The sequence below is a fragment of the Nematolebias whitei genome, chromosome 5 (genome assembly GCF_014905685.2).
Source record: "Nematolebias whitei isolate Nwh7 chromosome 5, NemWhi1, whole genome shotgun sequence".
Lineage (NCBI taxonomy): Eukaryota > Metazoa > Chordata > Actinopteri > Cyprinodontiformes > Rivulidae > Nematolebias > Nematolebias whitei.
The window spans coordinates 18,637,488-18,655,777 of record NC_056502.1 but is presented as its reverse complement, the minus strand read 5'-3'; the positions used below and the strand labels follow the sequence as shown (position 1 = coordinate 18,655,777).

At 40.3% G+C, this 18,290-nt stretch overlaps 3 protein-coding genes across 3 annotated transcripts in view; 2 read left to right on the top strand and 1 right to left on the bottom strand.

The window, feature by feature from the left end:
* The first annotated feature begins 6,171 nt into the window (after nt 1–6,171).
* nmt2 (N-myristoyltransferase 2) lies at nt 6,172–11,859 on the top strand. Its single transcript, XM_037676296.1, has 12 exons — nt 6,172–6,368; nt 6,749–6,866; nt 7,793–7,934; nt 8,465–8,583; nt 8,666–8,757; nt 8,841–8,957; nt 9,068–9,238; nt 9,329–9,437; nt 9,527–9,697; nt 9,782–9,949; nt 10,044–10,181; nt 11,763–11,859. Exons 1-12 carry the CDS (start codon nt 6,256–6,258, stop codon nt 11,781–11,783), a joined length of 1,479 nt encoding a protein of 492 aa, XP_037532224.1. The 5' UTR covers nt 6,172–6,255; the 3' UTR covers nt 11,784–11,859.
* A 2,076-nt stretch (nt 11,860–13,935) lies between these two features.
* Nucleotides 13,936–16,400, bottom strand: rpp38 (ribonuclease P/MRP 38 subunit). Its single transcript, XM_037676295.1, has 2 exons — nt 16,304–16,400; nt 13,936–15,778 (listed from the first exon to the last, which is right to left on the bottom strand). Exon 2 carries the CDS (start codon nt 15,769–15,771, stop codon nt 14,941–14,943), a length of 831 nt encoding a protein of 276 aa, XP_037532223.1. The 5' UTR covers nt 15,772–15,778; nt 16,304–16,400; the 3' UTR covers nt 13,936–14,940.
* Nucleotides 16,401–17,484: 1,084 nt separating this feature from the next.
* The window catches only part of acbd7 (acyl-CoA binding domain containing 7), an 8,220-nt gene continuing 7,414 nt past the window's right edge, over nt 17,485–18,290 (top strand). Inside the window, exon 1 of the mRNA XM_037676294.1 lies at nt 17,485–17,593. Within this exon, the coding sequence (XP_037532222.1) occupies nt 17,582–17,593 (12 nt within the window). The 5' untranslated portion in view covers nt 17,485–17,581. The remainder of the gene's footprint in view (nt 17,594–18,290) is intronic.

Below are 18,290 nucleotides of genomic sequence, written 5' to 3'. Positions count from 1 at the left end.
ATAATATTAGAAAATATTGTTGTAATTCAGCTAAAATGAAAACAAATTTTACATTGAATAAGTATTTTATCTCTATCTCTTGACTAAGATCACTTATGATCTATTTGCAGACACGGACATTTCAGTTTTCTTTTGCAGACAAAAATGTAAACCTTTCCATTACCAACCACTGCTCAGACAATAACATGAAGGATTACTCTGTTTAAACTGAAGCCCCTCGCTCTAAATATAGCACTGAGCTCACCTCTGGGATCTGCTCCAGTCCAGAACTGAACTATTCGGATCTCTCGTAAACACTTGGAACTTTTAAGAAGTGACCACCATTTGTCATCCTGACGCAACAAGCTTGGGCTAGCCTGAGAGGAAAACCAGACTGGAGGCGAGATGTAAGGATACTTTATGCACAACAAATGTATGCCTTTTTTTTAATGGACAGCCTTGGTAATATAACTGGACTGTGGTTGAAATGACTTATGGGTGACTTTCAAAAATCCTGGAGATGGCAGCCTTTTTCTTGAGCCATACTGGTATGAGACCACAGGCAAAATGTTGAAACTTGCAATTGTCATTTGACACGAGCGTAATATTCAATTCAGCCATAATCACTGTTTATTTTAATTGTTGTGAAGCACAGCAACAGGTCATTTTTCCCTTTTTTTATTTTTACACTCTGATAGGAATCTTGTTGTGTGTTCCAGGAGTTTATCTGAGCTCTACAAAAGTATAAGCCTTGACATAAATCCTCTGCTTTTCGAAGGTTTCCAGTAAGTTGCTAGAGTTTAATCTAGCCTGTCGAGTGATTCAGTGGGAGCTAAAAGAGCTCCGCAGGAGATGAGAATTTAAAATTAAACCACTATCAGCTCTTTAGCGTAATCAGATAATGTGACGCACCACTTTTCTGGTGAGCGAGGATGAATCACCACTACGAAGCTGTAAAAATAATTGTGGAGTTTGAAATGATGAAGGGTTTTGTCGTTGCTCAATCACTGACATGAATATTTTTGCTTTTAAGGCTATGCATTGTTTTTATACTACAGCTTAAAATGCCCTTTTTTGTTGCTAATTTTAATTGCTATACGTTTAATTGCCAAACATGAAGTATTTTACCTGAAAATAGTCTACTTTTATTTCTTTTAATATGTAAAGGGATTTTCTTTCTAACCAGTTTGTTAAAGCTACTTAATTTGTATAATTTAGCTGAGACCAAGCTGTAAACTGTTTATCAGATTATTTTTTACTCCATTCTCCCCCTCACACACACAAGCAAAGTGCCTTTGAACATTTTGATTCTACAAGTAAATTGTAGAACACCGTATTTATTTCTCACCTTCTTTTGCCTTCAGCTCTCCTCTCCTACCTCAGTCCTCTCCTTTTGTTCTTGCTTGTGAAGAAACAGCATGCAGTAAACTTTCCTCAGCACTACAAAAGCTGCTCTGCAGACATCTCACAAAATGTCTACAAGCTGCTGCAATCATCTTTTACACAAAATGGCAAGGCACCACTTCCTTTTGTAGTAAGCAGGTCAGTGTTTGTAGAAGTTTTCAGGAAAGATGAAGCTGATTGCGATTGTATGTGAAGCTACGCTGCAGGTTATATCAGTGCTTTTCTTTAATTTTGTGTTTTTGGAGAATGAATGTCTTGAATGTGCTTAAGTGTCTGTCTCAGATACTGCATACAACATACATCAAATCAAGGTTTATGTAGCTATACCAATCATATTTCAGAATGTGTTTTAATTATTTCCTCACTTATGCCAGTTTCAAATAACGTACAAATTGATGTAAGTGGGATTTTTTTTCTCTTGTGTTCTGCAACACCCTCCAGTTTATTGAAAGCTGTAGCAATACAAGATCCTGAGTGTGTAAACTGATTGCTTGCATTATATTTTAAGCCTATTATTCTGAATAAACAAAATAAATTTATATTTTGAGTGTCCTTGTCAATGACTTGAGTAAATGTAAATGTCATTTGCAACCCCAATCTTTACTGTAAGTGCACATTTAAACACAAACTCTATTGTTTTATAAGCTAATCACTGTTGGCGTTATTGAACTTACTGGTAGTTTTCTTACCAAGCAGATTTGTAAGCCTATTTTCACCATTCTGAAGAAAAAGATGCACTGTCATGTTTTAAGATGGCATCTCATAATAATGAGATACTTAGTAATAATTGTGAAATGTGAAATTATTTTGAGATATCTCATTATGGGTTGCTTGGTCATAATGAGTTGCTAAGTCATAATGCGATGCAAGGTCATCATGAATAAGTTACTATCATATTTATTACATGTTAAGTTTTAATTTTGAGTTTGTATCCTAATTAGTACATCAAAGCATTCTATCATTCTTTGTATCCCATCCTAATATAAGTTACAGTGGTCCCTCGTTTGTCGCGGGTGATGGGGGACCACGCCCACCCGCGATAAATGAAAAACAACGAAGTAGAATACAGTAGTCCAAGTTCAGTTCAAGTTCAGTCATTTTTGTCATGACATGTGCCAGGCTGCAATTGCACTCATCACCTGTTGCTCCTAATTTCCCTCCATAAATGAACAATTGAAATTTAAATACTGTAACATTTTAAATAAACAATCCATGCATCATGGATTGTTTATTTAAATTGTTACAGTATTTAGAGAAGAGAAGCGCAGCAGGACATCAAAGGGTTAACCCTTCACACAGTTCAGCAGCACAGAGCAGAAATGTACTTGATCAATTACACTGAAACAACTGAACATAGAAGTTCTAAAATAATTAAAAATAACAACACTTATATTTTGTGATTATGAGGATTTTCTGATGCAGCATACTTTGAATTTTAAGTTGGAAGACAAAAGTTGATCGGTGCATCTGGATAACAACGCTGATGCAGCAGGAGAAATGTGAGTGGCAGAGAAGGAGATCAGCTGCAGGAGGGAGATTTCCCCAGCACTTGTGGGCTGCACACATGGTGCAAAGTCATTTAAAATAATTTATTTAAAATAAACAATCCATGGCTCATCCATCAATCAGTGTCATGTCCAGTCTTACTTTGAAAAACTATGATATAGCGAATCTGCGAAAAATGAACCGCTAAGTAGCGAGGGACTACTGTATTACTGTACAGTTAATTTTCATGTTGTGGGTCTAGTTAGAACATTTTTGAAACCAGCCACTAGGGCTGGTTTCTTCTACCGGTCCCAAGCCCGGGTAAATGGTGAGAGTTGTGTCAAGAATTTGACATAATTCACTTTTGCCAAAACTAACATACGAGTTAATCTAAGTGACACCATACTGTATCAGTCGAGGCCTGTGTTAACAACCACCACCAGTGCTGTTGAGAATCAGGGTGCTGGTGGAAATTGTGCTATCGTTAGTCAAAGACCACGAGGATGGAAATGTGTCAGGAGACGGAGGGAGAAGAGGAAAGTCAAAAATGTAGGACTGAGAGTTGCAACTCTAAATGTGGGGACAATGACAGGCAAAGGCAGAGAGCTGGCTGACATGATGCAGAGAAGGAAGGTAGATGTTTTGTGCGTCCAAGAAACCAAATGGAAGAGCAGCAAGGCTCGTAGCATTGGAGCAGGGTTTAAACTGTTTTGCTATGGTGTAGATAGAAAGAGAGGTGGAGTAGGGGTGATCCTGAAGAAGGAGTTGGCAAATAATGTAGTAGAGGTGAAAACAGTGTCAGATAGGGTGGTGTGTCTGAAGGTAGAAGTAGATGGTCTGATGCTAAATGTTGTCAGTGATTGTGCTCCACAGGTTGGATGTGACAGAGGATAAATAAAATAAATTGGGGAGGAGAGAGTGTGATTGTAGCAGACCTGAATGGACATGTTGGTGAAGGAAACAGAGGGGATGAGGAAGTGATGGATAGGTTTGGTGTCAAGGAAAGAAACCAGAAAGGACAGATGGGGGTGGATTTTGCCAAGAGAATGTAAATGGCTGTAGACAACACTTATTTCCAATAAAGGGCAGAACATAGCTATATCCCTATAAGATTGGAGGAAGGAGTAGATTAGGAGTAGTAGATTCTCATCTACCTGCCAGCTGTGCTCGAGTGCCTGACCACTGAGATCCTGGAACTAGCAGGAAACACGGCTCAGGACAGCGGAAGGATAGGATCGTCCCTCGGCACGTACAGTTGGCTGTCCGCAGCGACGAGGAGCTCGGCAGACTGCTGGGAGGAGTGGCCATCGCTCTGGGAGGAGTTCTGCCCAGCATTCGGGCGGTCCTACAGCCCGGGGGAACGGAGAGGCCAGCCGAGTCTGGGTGGATGGATCGGACAGCATCTGCAGCCAGTGTCTTAAGATCCACTGTTGGATGGACCTTTACAAGAGATTCTTCCTGCCTACAGCCATCAGTATCTATAACATCTCTTAATGAAACGAGCATAACGATTTACAACAACAAATAATTTCCCTTTGGGATTAATAAAGTATTTTTGAATTGAATTGAGTATGCAGGTAGACTACCGTCTATTCTGTTTAGAAGCGAAAACCTGAGGGAGATTGGGGACTGTAAGGTTGTGACGGGAGAGCATGGCCTGACAGCATTAGATTGTTGTGTGTAGAATGACTGTTGTTTTGAAGAAGAGAAAAGGAGAAGAAAACCAGCAAATGAAGTCAGGTAGGAATCCCCGTGGATTATGATGTTAGCAGATGACATTGTGATATGTGGTGTGAACAGGGAACAGGTGGAAGAGAACTTGGAGAGGTGGAGGTGTGCACTTGAAAGAAGAGGAATGAAAGTCAGCCGTAGTAAGACAGAGTAAATGTGTGTGAATGAGAGGAAGGCCGGTGGAACAGTGAAGCTACAAGGAGCAGAGGTCACAAAGGTGCAGGACTTCAAGTACTTGGGGTCCACTGTCCAGGAAAATGGGGAGTGTGGTAAAGAGGTGAAGAAGAGAGTCCAGGCAAGATGGAGTGGAGAAAAGTTTCAGGAGTAATTTGTGACAAAAAGGTGTCAACAAAGGTCAAAGGAAAAGTTTACAAGACAGTGGTGAGAATATGTTGTATGTTCTGGAGACTCCTTAGGAGTGACAAGGATGAATACGATTTATCATCAGAGGTACAGCACAGGTCGAACAACTGGGAGATAAAGTTAGAGAGGCCAGACTGAGATGCTTTGGGCATGTCTAGAGGAGGGACAGTGGGTATATTAGTAGAAGGATGTTAGAAAAGCGGGCAGCACCGTGGCGCAGTTGGTAGAGCCACTGCCTCTCAGCGAGTAGATCGCCCTGGTTCAAATCCCGGCTGGGGGCCTCCCTGGGTGGAGCCTGCATGCTCTCCTTGTGTATGCATGCGTTTTCCCCAGGTATTCTGGTTTCCTTCCATAGACCAAAAACATTTATGTTAGGCTAATTGGTAATTCTAAATTGTTCCTAGATGTGAGTGAGTGAGGTTGTTTGTCTCGTTTGTCTCTATGTGGCCCTGTGATGGACTTGCAACCTGTCCAAGGTGTTCCCCACCTTTCGCACAGTGATATGTGATATGACATGGGCACCAGTGACCCCCGCGACCCCTTGAAGGAAGAAGCGAGTAAAGATAATGGATGGATGTTAGAAATGCAGCTGGCAGGAAAAAGACAAACGGAAGGCCAAAGAGAAGATATGTGGATGATGTTAGAGAGGACATGGAGGTAGATGGTGTGAGGCCAAAGAATGCAGAGGACAGAGTGAGATGGCGGAGGATGACCCGCTGTGGCAACCCATGAAGAGCGAAAAGCCAAAAGAAGTTAGACCATTTTTGTGCAACAAAAAAGTAAAGTTAATAAGACTGGATGAAAACAAGGGTTACGTGTTTTAAATATGCGTATAACAAGATATTTAAAGTCATAATTTATTGTTAAAGTTGTGAATTCGGCTTAAAACATGGAAACTGATGATAAACTTAAAGGCAGTAGTCAGTTGCCAGATAAGAAATAACGAAAAACTGTTCCGCCTAAAAATCATATTTTGAGCCAGACTATATCGTATGTAGTAAGCGAGGGTCCATTTTTCCTAGCCAACGCAGGTGGGGGTGTAAACGTAATTGCTAAAATTATGTATGCATCGGCTTTTTTAAATACTATGTCGAAATACCCTAAAACCATCGTGTAAATACCATAATTGCTGTAAATCTGGCAACGCCGGCGTAAGTTTTTTTCACACTTGACCTGCAGGGGGCGCCGTTTCCAACACAATTTCTTTGTTTTTTTTTTCGTCTGTCTCTCGCCGGGTGTTCGCGAGCTCTCCTAAAGCGGCGGCTGGGCTGTTTTTAAAACGGTTTTTTTTTTATGATGGCGGAGGACAGTGAATCTGCGGCCAGTCAGCAGAGCCTGGAGCTGGACGACCAGGACACCTGCGGGATAGATGGAGACAACGAGGAGGAGAACGAGCACATGCAGGGGTGAGAGGATGGCCTTAACCGGGGGTCCGACAAACGATATTTTAGCCGCTACTATTTATGAGCGGCGGCTAGCGCAATTAGCTAATGTTAGCACACACAGCACAAGCTGTTAACGGGCCGTTGGTAAAGCAAGAACGGCTCTGTTTGAAGCATGTGTCGCTTCAAAGAAGTAAAACGACTGCTCGTACACATTTGTACTCTTTCAGACTGAATGTCACGACTGTTGTTAGGACAAACCATTAGTCGGCTAACAGCGAGTAGCTCAGCTGTCAGTCGAGTCGTTGCTATGGCAGCTAAGGTTAGCTGCGCGTGTGTGTTGAGTCCAGCTAAGTCAGCCCTCCGTCTCTAATGTTCCTGTGCGTTTGTCCTCGTGTTTACAGCAGTCCAGGGGGAGATCTGGGTGCCAAGAGGAAGAAGAAGAAACAGAAGCGGAAAAAAGAGAAGCCCAGCTCGGGGGGAGCCAAATCTGACTCTGCGTCTGACTCCCAAGAGATCAAGGTGGGATGAGGATAATCGTCATGAAAAGTGTGCACACTCCCTTTCAAAGCAGAAGCTACTAACTCATAATTAATGGAGTCACTTATTTGGGTAGTAAAGGCTGAATAAGCAATGCTTTAATGCTGTCTGAAATCAGAGTATGCTTATACAGCAACAAATGGTGGTTTATTTCACCAGGATGTGAAAGTAGGTCCACACAATACACACATTTTCTCCAGTAAACTAAAACTTTCCAGTATGTTCTTCTTTTATCATATCTGCCACAGATAACAATAAATTACATTCATTATAGGTGTTAGTAAGGCTTGAAACGCCAACTTTTGTTGTCAGGCGTCGCAAACAGTGTTCTGAAGCAAACATTTTGTCGATTAGACCTTTGACAGTGAAGAACATCAGACTCTATGTGCCAAATCTGACAATTACCATTAACGTAACAAAGAAGGAGGTGATACTACGATACATCATTTATAGTCTGTCCTTCACAGTAAAACGGATCCAGTTTTACTGTTTTCCTTCTGTTCACAGTTTTGAGGTATTGGGGGTTATAATGACTATGAAGTTCTGTTTTACTTTAGATGCAAAAATTAATTCGTAATTATTGGGGGAAAACACAGCAGACACTCTCAGTTGAAATGTGTTCGGAAATTATATAGGCTCATGAAATATAACAATTTTTATGATGTAAATAAGCTCCAAAATACAAATGACTAATTGTTTTAATCATAAATAAATAACTGTATTGGTAATTTAAGCTTTTGTTTATTTAAATTTAAAATTTGTACTAAAATAATCTAAATTACTGCGGTAGAGTCGTGCAGTAGACCCTTGAAAACAATGCTATATAATTTAAAATGACATCTGTGCTGTCCTCATCTCTGTTTTTGAAACTTTTTTTTTTTTACAAATCTTCTCTTTTTTTAACTCAGAACCCTGGCTTGCCCATTCAAAAGCTGCAGGATATCCAACGAGCCATGGAGCTGCTGTCCTGCCAGGGTCCAGCAAAAAGTATTGATGACGCAGCGAAGCACAAGTACCAATTCTGGGACACCCAGCCTGTCCCAAAGTTAAGTGAGTGTCAACTAAAACTAAATAAAGTGGAGGAACGAAAAACAGCAATGTCAACTTAATGTTTGTCAGTTAACAGTGTTATGGTCAAGAAAAGCTTTTATTTAAAATAAGGGTTAATTGAGTAATTTAAACAGTGTTGTGTTTGCTATCAGTAGATTAGTGCCATAATAAGTTTTATTTCATCACTTTTAGAGTTGCCCAAACCCAGTGTCCCAACAGCATGTCAGCTGTGATATACAGCGAGGCTCAGAGCTTTTCAGCTGGGTGTGCTCAGCAGCGTTAGATTGAGCTGTTTCCATGGCAACCATGGCCCATAGAGTCATGTCACCGGCTGGCCTGGTCAACACAGGGCCAACTGAAGCTGATTTTTATAGGGCATGATTGATGCTGTCAGCAGTTGTCTGGTTTGATGTAAATGGAACAAAAAAGAACACTCTGTGTTGCTTAAATTTAAAGGTGAAGACCTTTACCATGTCACTTAAAGGCAGTAGTTATTTCTCTTGTGGTAATCCTTGCTGCTATCTTTACAGATGAAGTTGTGACGAGTCACGGGCCGATTGAAGCCGACAAAGAAAACATCAGACAGGAGCCATACTCTTTACCTCAAGGCTTTATGTGGGACACGTTGGACCTCAGTAATGCAGATGTAGTAAGTGGACTGCTTGTCTTTTGCACTCAAATTTAGACAGTAAATTATTAATTTACAATATGTGTGTGTTTTTTTTTCCCAGCTGAAGGAGCTGTATACATTGTTAAATGAAAATTATGTAGAGGACGACGATAACATGTTCCGATTTGATTATTCTCCAAGTTTTCTGAAATGGTAAGTGGTTCGGACATTTTTTTTTATTTTTATCATGTTATATTTGCTTATTCTGCTCAATGTCTTTTGTTGACCTCTCTTAGGGCTCTGCGTCCACCTGGCTGGTTACCGCAGTGGCACTGTGGAGTCCGAGTGTCCTCAAACAAGAAGCTTGTTGGCTTCATCAGTGCCATCCCTGCAGACATACGCATCTATGACACGTGAGAACCTTAAACTGAGCATATATGGAGGGGGTGAGAGAGTGGTATGAAGCAATGGAAACCCTTTTACTGTAACGCACAGTCCGTCTTCTTTGTTCATGTTGTTGCAGGATAAAGAAGATGGTAGAAATCAACTTCCTGTGTGTTCATAAGAAACTGCGTTCAAAGCGTGTTGCTCCTGTGCTAATCAGAGAGATAACACGGAGAGTGAACCTAGAGGGAATATTTCAGGCAGTTTACACAGCTGGAGTCGTGCTGCCTAAACCAGTGTCTACATGCAGGTATGATCATGAAACATTTAATCACAATGCACAGGGTATGGTGTCAAAACACACCTCCTGAACTCTTCGTTTCCGTTTGTCCTTCTCCAGGTACTGGCATCGTTCTTTAAACCCCAGAAAACTTGTGGAAGTAAAATTCTCCCATCTGAGCAGAAACATGACCCTGCAAAGAACCATGAAGCTGTACAGATTATCAGATGTAAGCGCGCTCACTTGTCAGTGCATATTCTCCTTTTGCTCTTCCTTTTCATGGAAGGAAATTAAACTTGTGCTCTCCGTCACAAACAGAGCACCAAGACTCCAGGTCTGCGGCCAATGGAGAGGCGTGACATCCACCGGGTCACCGAGCTGCTGCAGAAATACTTGAGACGTTTCCATCTTGCACCATCAGTGGGAGAAGAGGACGTGGCTCACTGGCTTCTACCCCAGGAGAACATAATCGACACATTTGTTGTAGAAGTATGAGCTGTTATTGCCAATCCACAAACTAACGGTAACTCCTTTACTGCTCTAACAGACTGTTTGTGGGGGTCTGTTTTTCAGGGTGCAGGTGGTGTTCTGACAGATTTTACTAGTTTCTACACTTTGCCCTCGACTGTGATGCATCACCCTCTCCATCGGAGCCTGAAGGCAGCTTACTCTTTCTACAATGTTCATACACACACACCACTACTGGACCTAATGAATGATGCACTGATCCTGGCCAAGCTGGTACTTTTTACCAGAAAGATATTTCCAAAAAGTACACCTGGACAGGTATCCTAGTGTTTTGTTTATTTTTATTTTGTTGTTTTGTTTTTTGCAGAAAGGTTTTGATGTTTTTAATGCCTTGGATCTGATGGAGAATAAAGTATTTCTGGAGAAGCTTAAGTTTGGTATTGGAGATGGAAATCTGCAGTATTACCTCTACAACTGGAAGTGTCCCACTATGGACTCTGATAAGGTCAGTAGCCTCTGCCTAGAGTGCATATTACACCCATCCTTATTATGTGACTGGTTCAAAAATATACACAAAGTCAGGTCATTTTTTCCTCTCAAACAAAAGAGGACAGTAAATATAAAAATTACGTAAATCTGTGTTTGGTTTTATTGCTCTGATTTAATCTTGTATTATAACATTTAGTTCATGAGAGCTTGTAAAAAGAGTTATCTACCTTTGCTTAAGTTGAGTTAAATATTGTTTTGTATATATAGTAAAAAGCTAGATGGGGAAAAAAAAACCAACAACAACAGTACATGTCAGATAAACGCTATAGTTAAATTGGGTTACACTCCTTACGTTTAAGGTCCCCAACTTTGGTCCCCCAGTCCATTGACCTGCAAGTGTGAGATGTTTCCCTGCTTTAACACACCTGACTAAAGGTTGAATGACTTCATCTTCATCATCAAATTCTGCTGAAGCATGTTAATTAGTTGTCAATTAGAACAAGGTTGAAGTTCAAGTCAAGTTTATTGTCATTCGCATCGCATACTCATGAGATGGAACGAAATGATGTACTCAGAGTTCCAGTTACACCCAAAAATAGCAAAATATAAAGTGTAAAAAGAAACAGTGTATAAAGATCTAAGATATACACTAATATATGCTACAAACAAATGTCAAACGGTACGCTAAAAGATCTAAGATATACTAAACATTAATAACCTCAAACAATATGGCTTAACAACAGCAGCCTGAACATGAGTCTGTGGTGAGTAGATAGGTATGAATGAATACGGCAGCATGAGATCAGCAGCATGGATAATCAGCAGCACAGATGAGTCACGTATCACAAATTTAAGTGGCATTACAGTGATTTTCCTGATTAGATATTCATGAGTCTAACAGCTTCAGCTTCCTGAGTCCAGTGGTTCTACACTTAATGCTCCTCAACCTTCTGCCTGAGGGGAGAGGGGCAAAAAGTGTGTACTGGGTGAGTGGGGTCCTTCTTGATGCAGGTGTTTCTCTTCCTGCATGTAGAGGTGTAAATGTTTGTGATGGTGGGGTGGCTGACTCCAACAGTCTTCTGTGCAGCCTTCACCACTCTCTGCAAAGCTCTTCTTTCTGCAGCTGTGCAGCCTCCATGCCACACGTTGATGCTGGAGCACAGGATGCTCTCCACTGCACACCTGTAGAAGGAGGTGAGGACTGAGCTTCCCGGTCCAGCTCACCTTAGTCGCCTGAGGAAGTAGAGGAAGTGTGGAAGCCCCTGAGGACCACAGCTGGTTCCTACCACCTAATACAAATGGCTGATATGAATGCAAAATGACTATATGTAGGGGATCCAAAGAAAACTTTTTCAATTGTCTTGTCTCAAATGTTTTTAATCACATTTTGGGTTGGATTTGTCAACATCAAATTTTTTATTTATTTTACAGTTTAAAGCTATTTTTTTTAAGTTGGCACATATCAGGTGTGTTGGTTAGATCAGATTCTGTGGAGCTACTGTACATCTTCACAGTATAAATTACATTTTATAATGTAAGCAATTTTCTATGCCAAAACCCAACTACCAGTAATAACACATCGATCTTCCTGTTCCAGGTTGGTCTCGTCCTCCAGTAGCAGGTCTCTTTGCAGCCGCTGCACAAACCCACCAGGTTGTCGTTGCCCTCCTGATATTTACCTGGACCTGCAGGTCGTCTAACCTCGACGACGAGAACTACAACCGTAAAGCCAACCTGGTGACCAAGTGGTGGTTCACTTGTTTCATCAAGAACATTCTCGGCTCGGCCGGAGGCGAAAACCCTTAAATCATCATCCTGAATGTGAAAGTCATGCTATGCCTGAGATATTCTTCCAGTACAACGCTCCTGACATGCTCTCGCATCTAAAACAAAACAGTTTGACATTCAGCAGGATGCCTTGGCATTGTGAATTTTGTTTATAGCTCTTCATCCTCAGCAGACATCATCACAAGGGGCTGGTGTATTTAATTTCATGGAACTATGTAAATGATAATCAACAAGTAAACACAACCAGAAATAGTAACTCCCTTCCTTCTTTTTTTGGTTGTCCCATCCAAAACGTTCCTGTGCTGCTGTTTCCTTTTTGTATCGGCGTCATCAGTGTAGGTTTAGTTTTAGGAAACACATCTACTCATGCATACCAGATAAAGATAACTTAAAACTATTAAACCTAGTTACATACTGCACAAACACTATTTAATAACAGACAAGGACAAGAAGGGCATCGGCCTCCTGCTTCATGTTTTGGATGAAAATGTGTTGTTTACATTCAAAGTAAGGTATTTATTTCTGCAGTGAGTTTGTCAGGACTGGTTCACTGCATTTCTCATTGGTTCTGTGGAACTTGCTGTTTTGTTTTTTATGAAGAATGCACTGATGAAGCACAATTTACTGTGTTACAAACAAGAAAAGGTCTGCTGTCAAAACACACACTGTACAACTTCTTTTAAAACAATTGGAATTGTTTTATGACGCCGTTTCTTAAAATTGGGTTCATTTATGTAAATGGTTAAGAAAGAAATTGGAGCCTAATGAAGTTGACATAACCATTGCATAAAGTGAATGGCGATAATTACAATGGCGTAAGCAAAAGAAAAAAAAAGTTACATGGTTGCGATTTTCTATTTAAAAAAAAAAAAACTTTTATATTGGAGAATCGGGCTATTTACTTTGAAAGACATCAAACAGCCACAGTCCTTCCAATAATTCAAGAGTTTCACACTCGGATCATTTGAATGCTTTGTTAAAAAAGCAGATGAGCTGCTGTAAAGACTGGCTGCATGTTGAATGTGTCCAGTTAAATTAACAGAACCGGGCTGACATTTCAGCTGGTCCAGGTTGATTTTTCCTCCACTTTTCTGGATTTACTTTTGTATTTTTTTGGCAGGAAAGAAAACATTTCATAGATTTCATTTGTGTCTTGTGCAGCTAAATGTGTAAAAGTTGATGTCTGTAAATGTACATTTAAAAAAAAAAAAAGTCTCAGTTCTGCGTTGCCCTGAAAACATGACTTGATTTGGGGGAAAACTTTACAGACTTTTTAAGAGGATTTGGCTTTTGAGATCAAATGAGCATAATGAAGAGCTAAATAATGTTGCAAGACCACTTGTAAGGTGGAGCTGCCAGATAACTCGAAACAAACTTTGCTGTTGATGTTCCGCTTGTGTGACTGTCTTAGGATTTAAAGGTGGCTTTTATTTTGGTGCATTTTACATGTTTTGTATTCCTTTATAGGTCAGCCAGAAAGGGACAAACAGTGGTCAATTAAAAAGTTTCAGAAGTCAGTTTATTTTTTAAAATCACTGATGTTGAATTGGTTAAATTTGGAGAAAGACACAAGTGGCATTAATTCACTTCTGAAAATGAATCAACAGTGTGCCCCCCCTTCTCGTGGATGTGTTGCCTGCAGCAGCCTGAGTGAACCATGAGCATGTCGGTACGTCGGTTCTGCAGCCACAATCTTCAGTGAGAACTCAACCAAAAATACCTGCCTTAGTTGAGACTTTTTTTAATGTCAGATGAGGCGAATGCACTTGTGAAATGACATCCAGCTCGAACGAAGAACAATAACTTTATTCAATAATCATCAACTGTGAAAACGCTGAAGAACTTTTTACCAGCATCATTTAAACACAACCCCCTGCAAATAAGTCCGTTTCGACTCGCATCAGCTATACCAGCATGGATATTTGACTGAATAAACTTCATTTAAAAAGAAACATGAGTGAGGTGTAATTTCTTCTGTTGCGGCTCATACGAGGCTTTATTGGGGAAAAAATAAGCTAAATTCCAAGTAACTCAATGCCAGAAGCCTGAGCTAATTTCATCATCTTCACCAGGCCTTTCATACAGAAGTTGAGTGGGATATTTGGGTTTTAACTAGTTGAAACATTTGCTCAACTTCTAGTATTTTATTGGGTGTAATCCAGAACAAACTCCAGGTGTTGTAAATACACTTATGTTAAATTTACCCACATCTATTTTCATCTACTTTTCCTAGGACGTCCTTGTAAAAGAAATCAATCTCAATGGATTTCTTTCCTGCTAAAGTAAAGGTTTAAATTAAAAATAAAGTTGTATTAGTTGTACCGACAGTGAGAATGTAGAAAGTCTTTAGAAAAGTAGTTCTTTCTGATTTGTATTAAACAAACTGGTGAGGAAGAAGGTACCACTGTGGCCTAACAAAACCACAGCAGTCATGAAATTTTGACAAAATGATAAATGTCTCGATATCAAAATAAAATAAACTCAGCTTAATTTGTTCAAGTTTTCCCTACTGCGCAAAATAACTACACGTTTCCTTTTCTATTTTTAGTATAAAAACAAAAACTTCTCAAAAGATACAGTAGCTAAAATTAAATACTTCTGTTCCGTTTTATTCTGTTCTGATCAATTTAGTAGAGAAACAACAATTTAAACACATTTACTTTCACAGTTAATGTGCAAAAACATCACAAAACTGAAACTAATCTTTGTCTCGAAGTTAAACAGCAACGAGTTTGGCCTTCAAATTAAACTTTCTGCATCATCCAGGTATTTGAAAGATGATCTAAAGCGTATTAAACTAAATAAATGAAGCAGAAACGGTTTGATTAGTTGGATAAAAGAATGCCTTTTCGTTTCTCATTTTAGGTATACAGGTTTAAATGTTAAAGTCTGTCTTAATAAACATTCAAAGTTAATTTGGTTAAATTTACTGGGCCTTACTGGGTTAAAAAATGAAAAAAAAAAAAAAAAATCTCAGCAGAGTTCCTTTATTTGACCGGCTGTTTCTTAATCTTTGTCTTTCGTTTTTTTGCAGGATTCGCAACAATTCTCTTTACTTTGAGAGGCTGCAGAGTACACGAGGAGGAGGGAGACTCTGTGACCTTCTCAGATTCGCTCTCCAGTTTCCGTTTATGGCCTCTTGTCTCACCAGCTTCCCCCTCCCTCTCCTCTTTGATGACAGCAGGGTGTTCAGGTGTCGCGCTTTGCAGCCAGGCAACGTCCAGCGGCGGCACTCTTGGTTTAATGGCATCGATGACGTCTGTGAACATCTCTCCGTCTTCAGAACACTGCCGGAATCCCAGAGCGAGGACGCTTTTCAGCTTCAGAGGCGCCGACATGCTCTCGCTCAGTCGGGGCACCTGGCAGGCCGGCACACCCCTGGTGGCGCTCAGAGCAATCAGGTGATTGGTCATGTTTTGCGGTCTGACGGACTTACAGACGAGCAGCAGCTGGAGCTCGTTCCTCTCCAGCGCCTTGGTGACCTCATTGATGCCGATGGCCAGCTGCCGTCTGGCTGCCACATCTGTCCAGCCGTTCTTGATGGGATCACACACCTGTTGGCCCTGACTCACCTGGGGAACAGGTTCTGATGTGGAGATGGGGTTCTTCTTTTTCTTTCTCTTCCACGGGGGACATGCTTTCACCTCTTTCTTCTGCAGGCCTGTGGAGGTCAGTTTGTCCTGTAGGGTTTTCAGGATGAACGTCATGTCGCTCTGAGGAAGAGCGCTCCAATTTAAACTGAAGGGAGAGGTGAAGGAGGTCTTGACTGAAATATGCTTTTTGGCTTCTTTCTTAGCTGAATTCTTTGTAGATGACATGGCTCGTCTAAAATGAAAACAAACAAACACCGAGTCAATAAAGGTTAAAACATTTCTAATTTTTAGAGTAATTGTCTAGTAGAACGAGGGCCTGAATCACACAGGTTTTGATTATTTTTTTTTTGGTTAAAATTAGGAGTCTTTCAGCAATTTTCAAATAAATCACTCCCTATAAAACATTTAATCTTTTGAGACTGAGGAGCAGTCTTGAATAAACTCACTGCTGCTAATTTGGTCTTGACTTAAATAATTTCCTAGTTTCTTTAACAAACAGAAGGTTGTTTTTGCACTTTTACTGGAAGCAAAATTAGATTATACTTCATTTTGTAAAATTCAGTTCAGTTTATTTATATAACGCCAAGTCACAACAGAAGTCATTCCAGAAACATTCAAACCGGTAATTTGCAAAAAGAGCAGATTTAAATCAACAGCACGTGCTTTACATATAAATTCATATTAGGCTGGTTAAGAAAACTCCACACTGCTTGTTTTCCTAGCTAGTGCTAACAAAACAGCAAATAATTGGTTTTACCTGGTTTTTAAAACTGCTGGAGTACTGTAGGAAATGTGTTTTAAAGTGGTTTCGATCAAACAACACTGGAATCACAGGCAGCCGCCATTTTTTTGAATGTAACAACTTTATTCAAAAACTTACAACAACAGCGCCTCCACCGTTAAAGGCCTAGCGTCATATCCGCTCCCCGGGGTGTTGTGTTGGAAAAAGTATCCTCGTTGTCTTCAAAAGCCCTTGCTAAGACAGGTTGCTTCTTTTAGTACAACACCGTCCGCCGGGCGGTCGAGATTTTTTTAAAATTATTATTCATTCAACCTTTATTTATACAGGTTAGTCTCTTTGAGTCTCGAGGACTCATTTACAAGAGAGACCTGTTTAAAAAAAAACAGATGAGGTACAAACAACATAGAAAATCATATAAAAAAGCATAAAATGAAAAGTAAATAGAATAAATGATATAAAAAACGAAACAAAAACAGCTTTAAATTATTTACCCGTTAAATGTAGAACGTCGTAATTTCGCTATTTGTATTCATTACGAAAATTTTGATCCTGGCACCGAAACAGTCAAGCAAATACAGTGCGAGGCTCGAAACGTTTGCTTGAGTGCAAACTCCGTCTATTCGATGCGCCGCTACGTGCGCCGGCGCATAAATGGTGCAGACCAATGATTCAGGCAAAATCCTGATTTTAAACAGACAGTAGATTTAATGCATTCATTCATTCAACCTTTATTTACACAGGTTAGTCGACACCTGTTTTAGACAGATAGCATATAATATACAGACAATAACACATAAATTAATATACCTGAATATCAACATTTAAATTGAAAACAGGATCTTTTCATTAAATATAAATGAGTCAAAGGAGAAAGTACAAACCGTCATGTGGTGTAAATCTAATGCTACTTTTTTTATGGGCTGGTGCAAACAAGACATTTCAACAATAAACATAAACTAAATTTCACCAACATTGGTTAAAATACTCCATGCATAAAAAATAGAGTATTCCTCTGTGACTGGTTGAGAATGAATGAAATTAATGATTTTCTTCAAAATAAACAGTATAAATATATGAATCTGAATCAAATTTCACAATGTTTAATATTCAATGACAGTGTAATATAACTGCGTGTGCGTGACGTCGCAGCGTCCAGCAGCCAATCAGCTCTCTACCCCCCCCCCCCCCCCAGTCCTCTGAATTATTGCATGGGTCAGCTGTGCTGCAGCTACAGCTGCTCTATTTTTCACCGAACCAACCCCTTCAGCCCAGCTCCGTGGTGCTCACACAAAGATGACTCTTGAGGTAACATTTTTTTTATTTGACTTGTTTATGAGAAGCGTTTTTTACATCGCCTTTAAATCAATGCATGCAGCTGTGTGAAAGCCTACTGTATAATGATGTCATCCATCTTTGACAGCTAAGAAAACGTTGGTTACGTACTGTAACCCCAGATTCTATGAATATAAGCGTAGCCCTTTAAGGCCTTCGCTTTAGTGGGTTTATCCCGTTATGCAGAGCATAAGCACTGAAAAAAATTAGTCCACGCCCACCTGCTGTGTGGGCCCTACCCGGTCCGTATAAATTACGTTAAGAGCGGGAAATCGGCTCCCAAAATAGCTTTTTTCTTCAGCCATTTAGGAGCCAGTGAGGCCCGACGCTTAAAGGGCTACGCTTATATTCATAGAATCTGGGGTTACAGTACGTAACCAACGTTCTATGTCATATAAGCTTCGCCCTTTAAGGCCTTCGCTTTAGTGGGTAAAGGGCGAAGCCGATGTGGTCCTCGCCTCACTGGGTCCATTCGAACACAGTAAGAAGCGGAAGCTTGCCCAAAAAACGTCTTGTCACTCAGCTCCCCATGTGCATAACTACGCATCGCGTAATTATGTGCCATGCACAGACGCATGTTGTGTAGCTATGCGTTCTGACAAAGCATGAATACCCCGGAAAACTTTCAACGGGAAGAAGAAGTTGAAAAGAAGGGGGGGGGGGGGGGGGG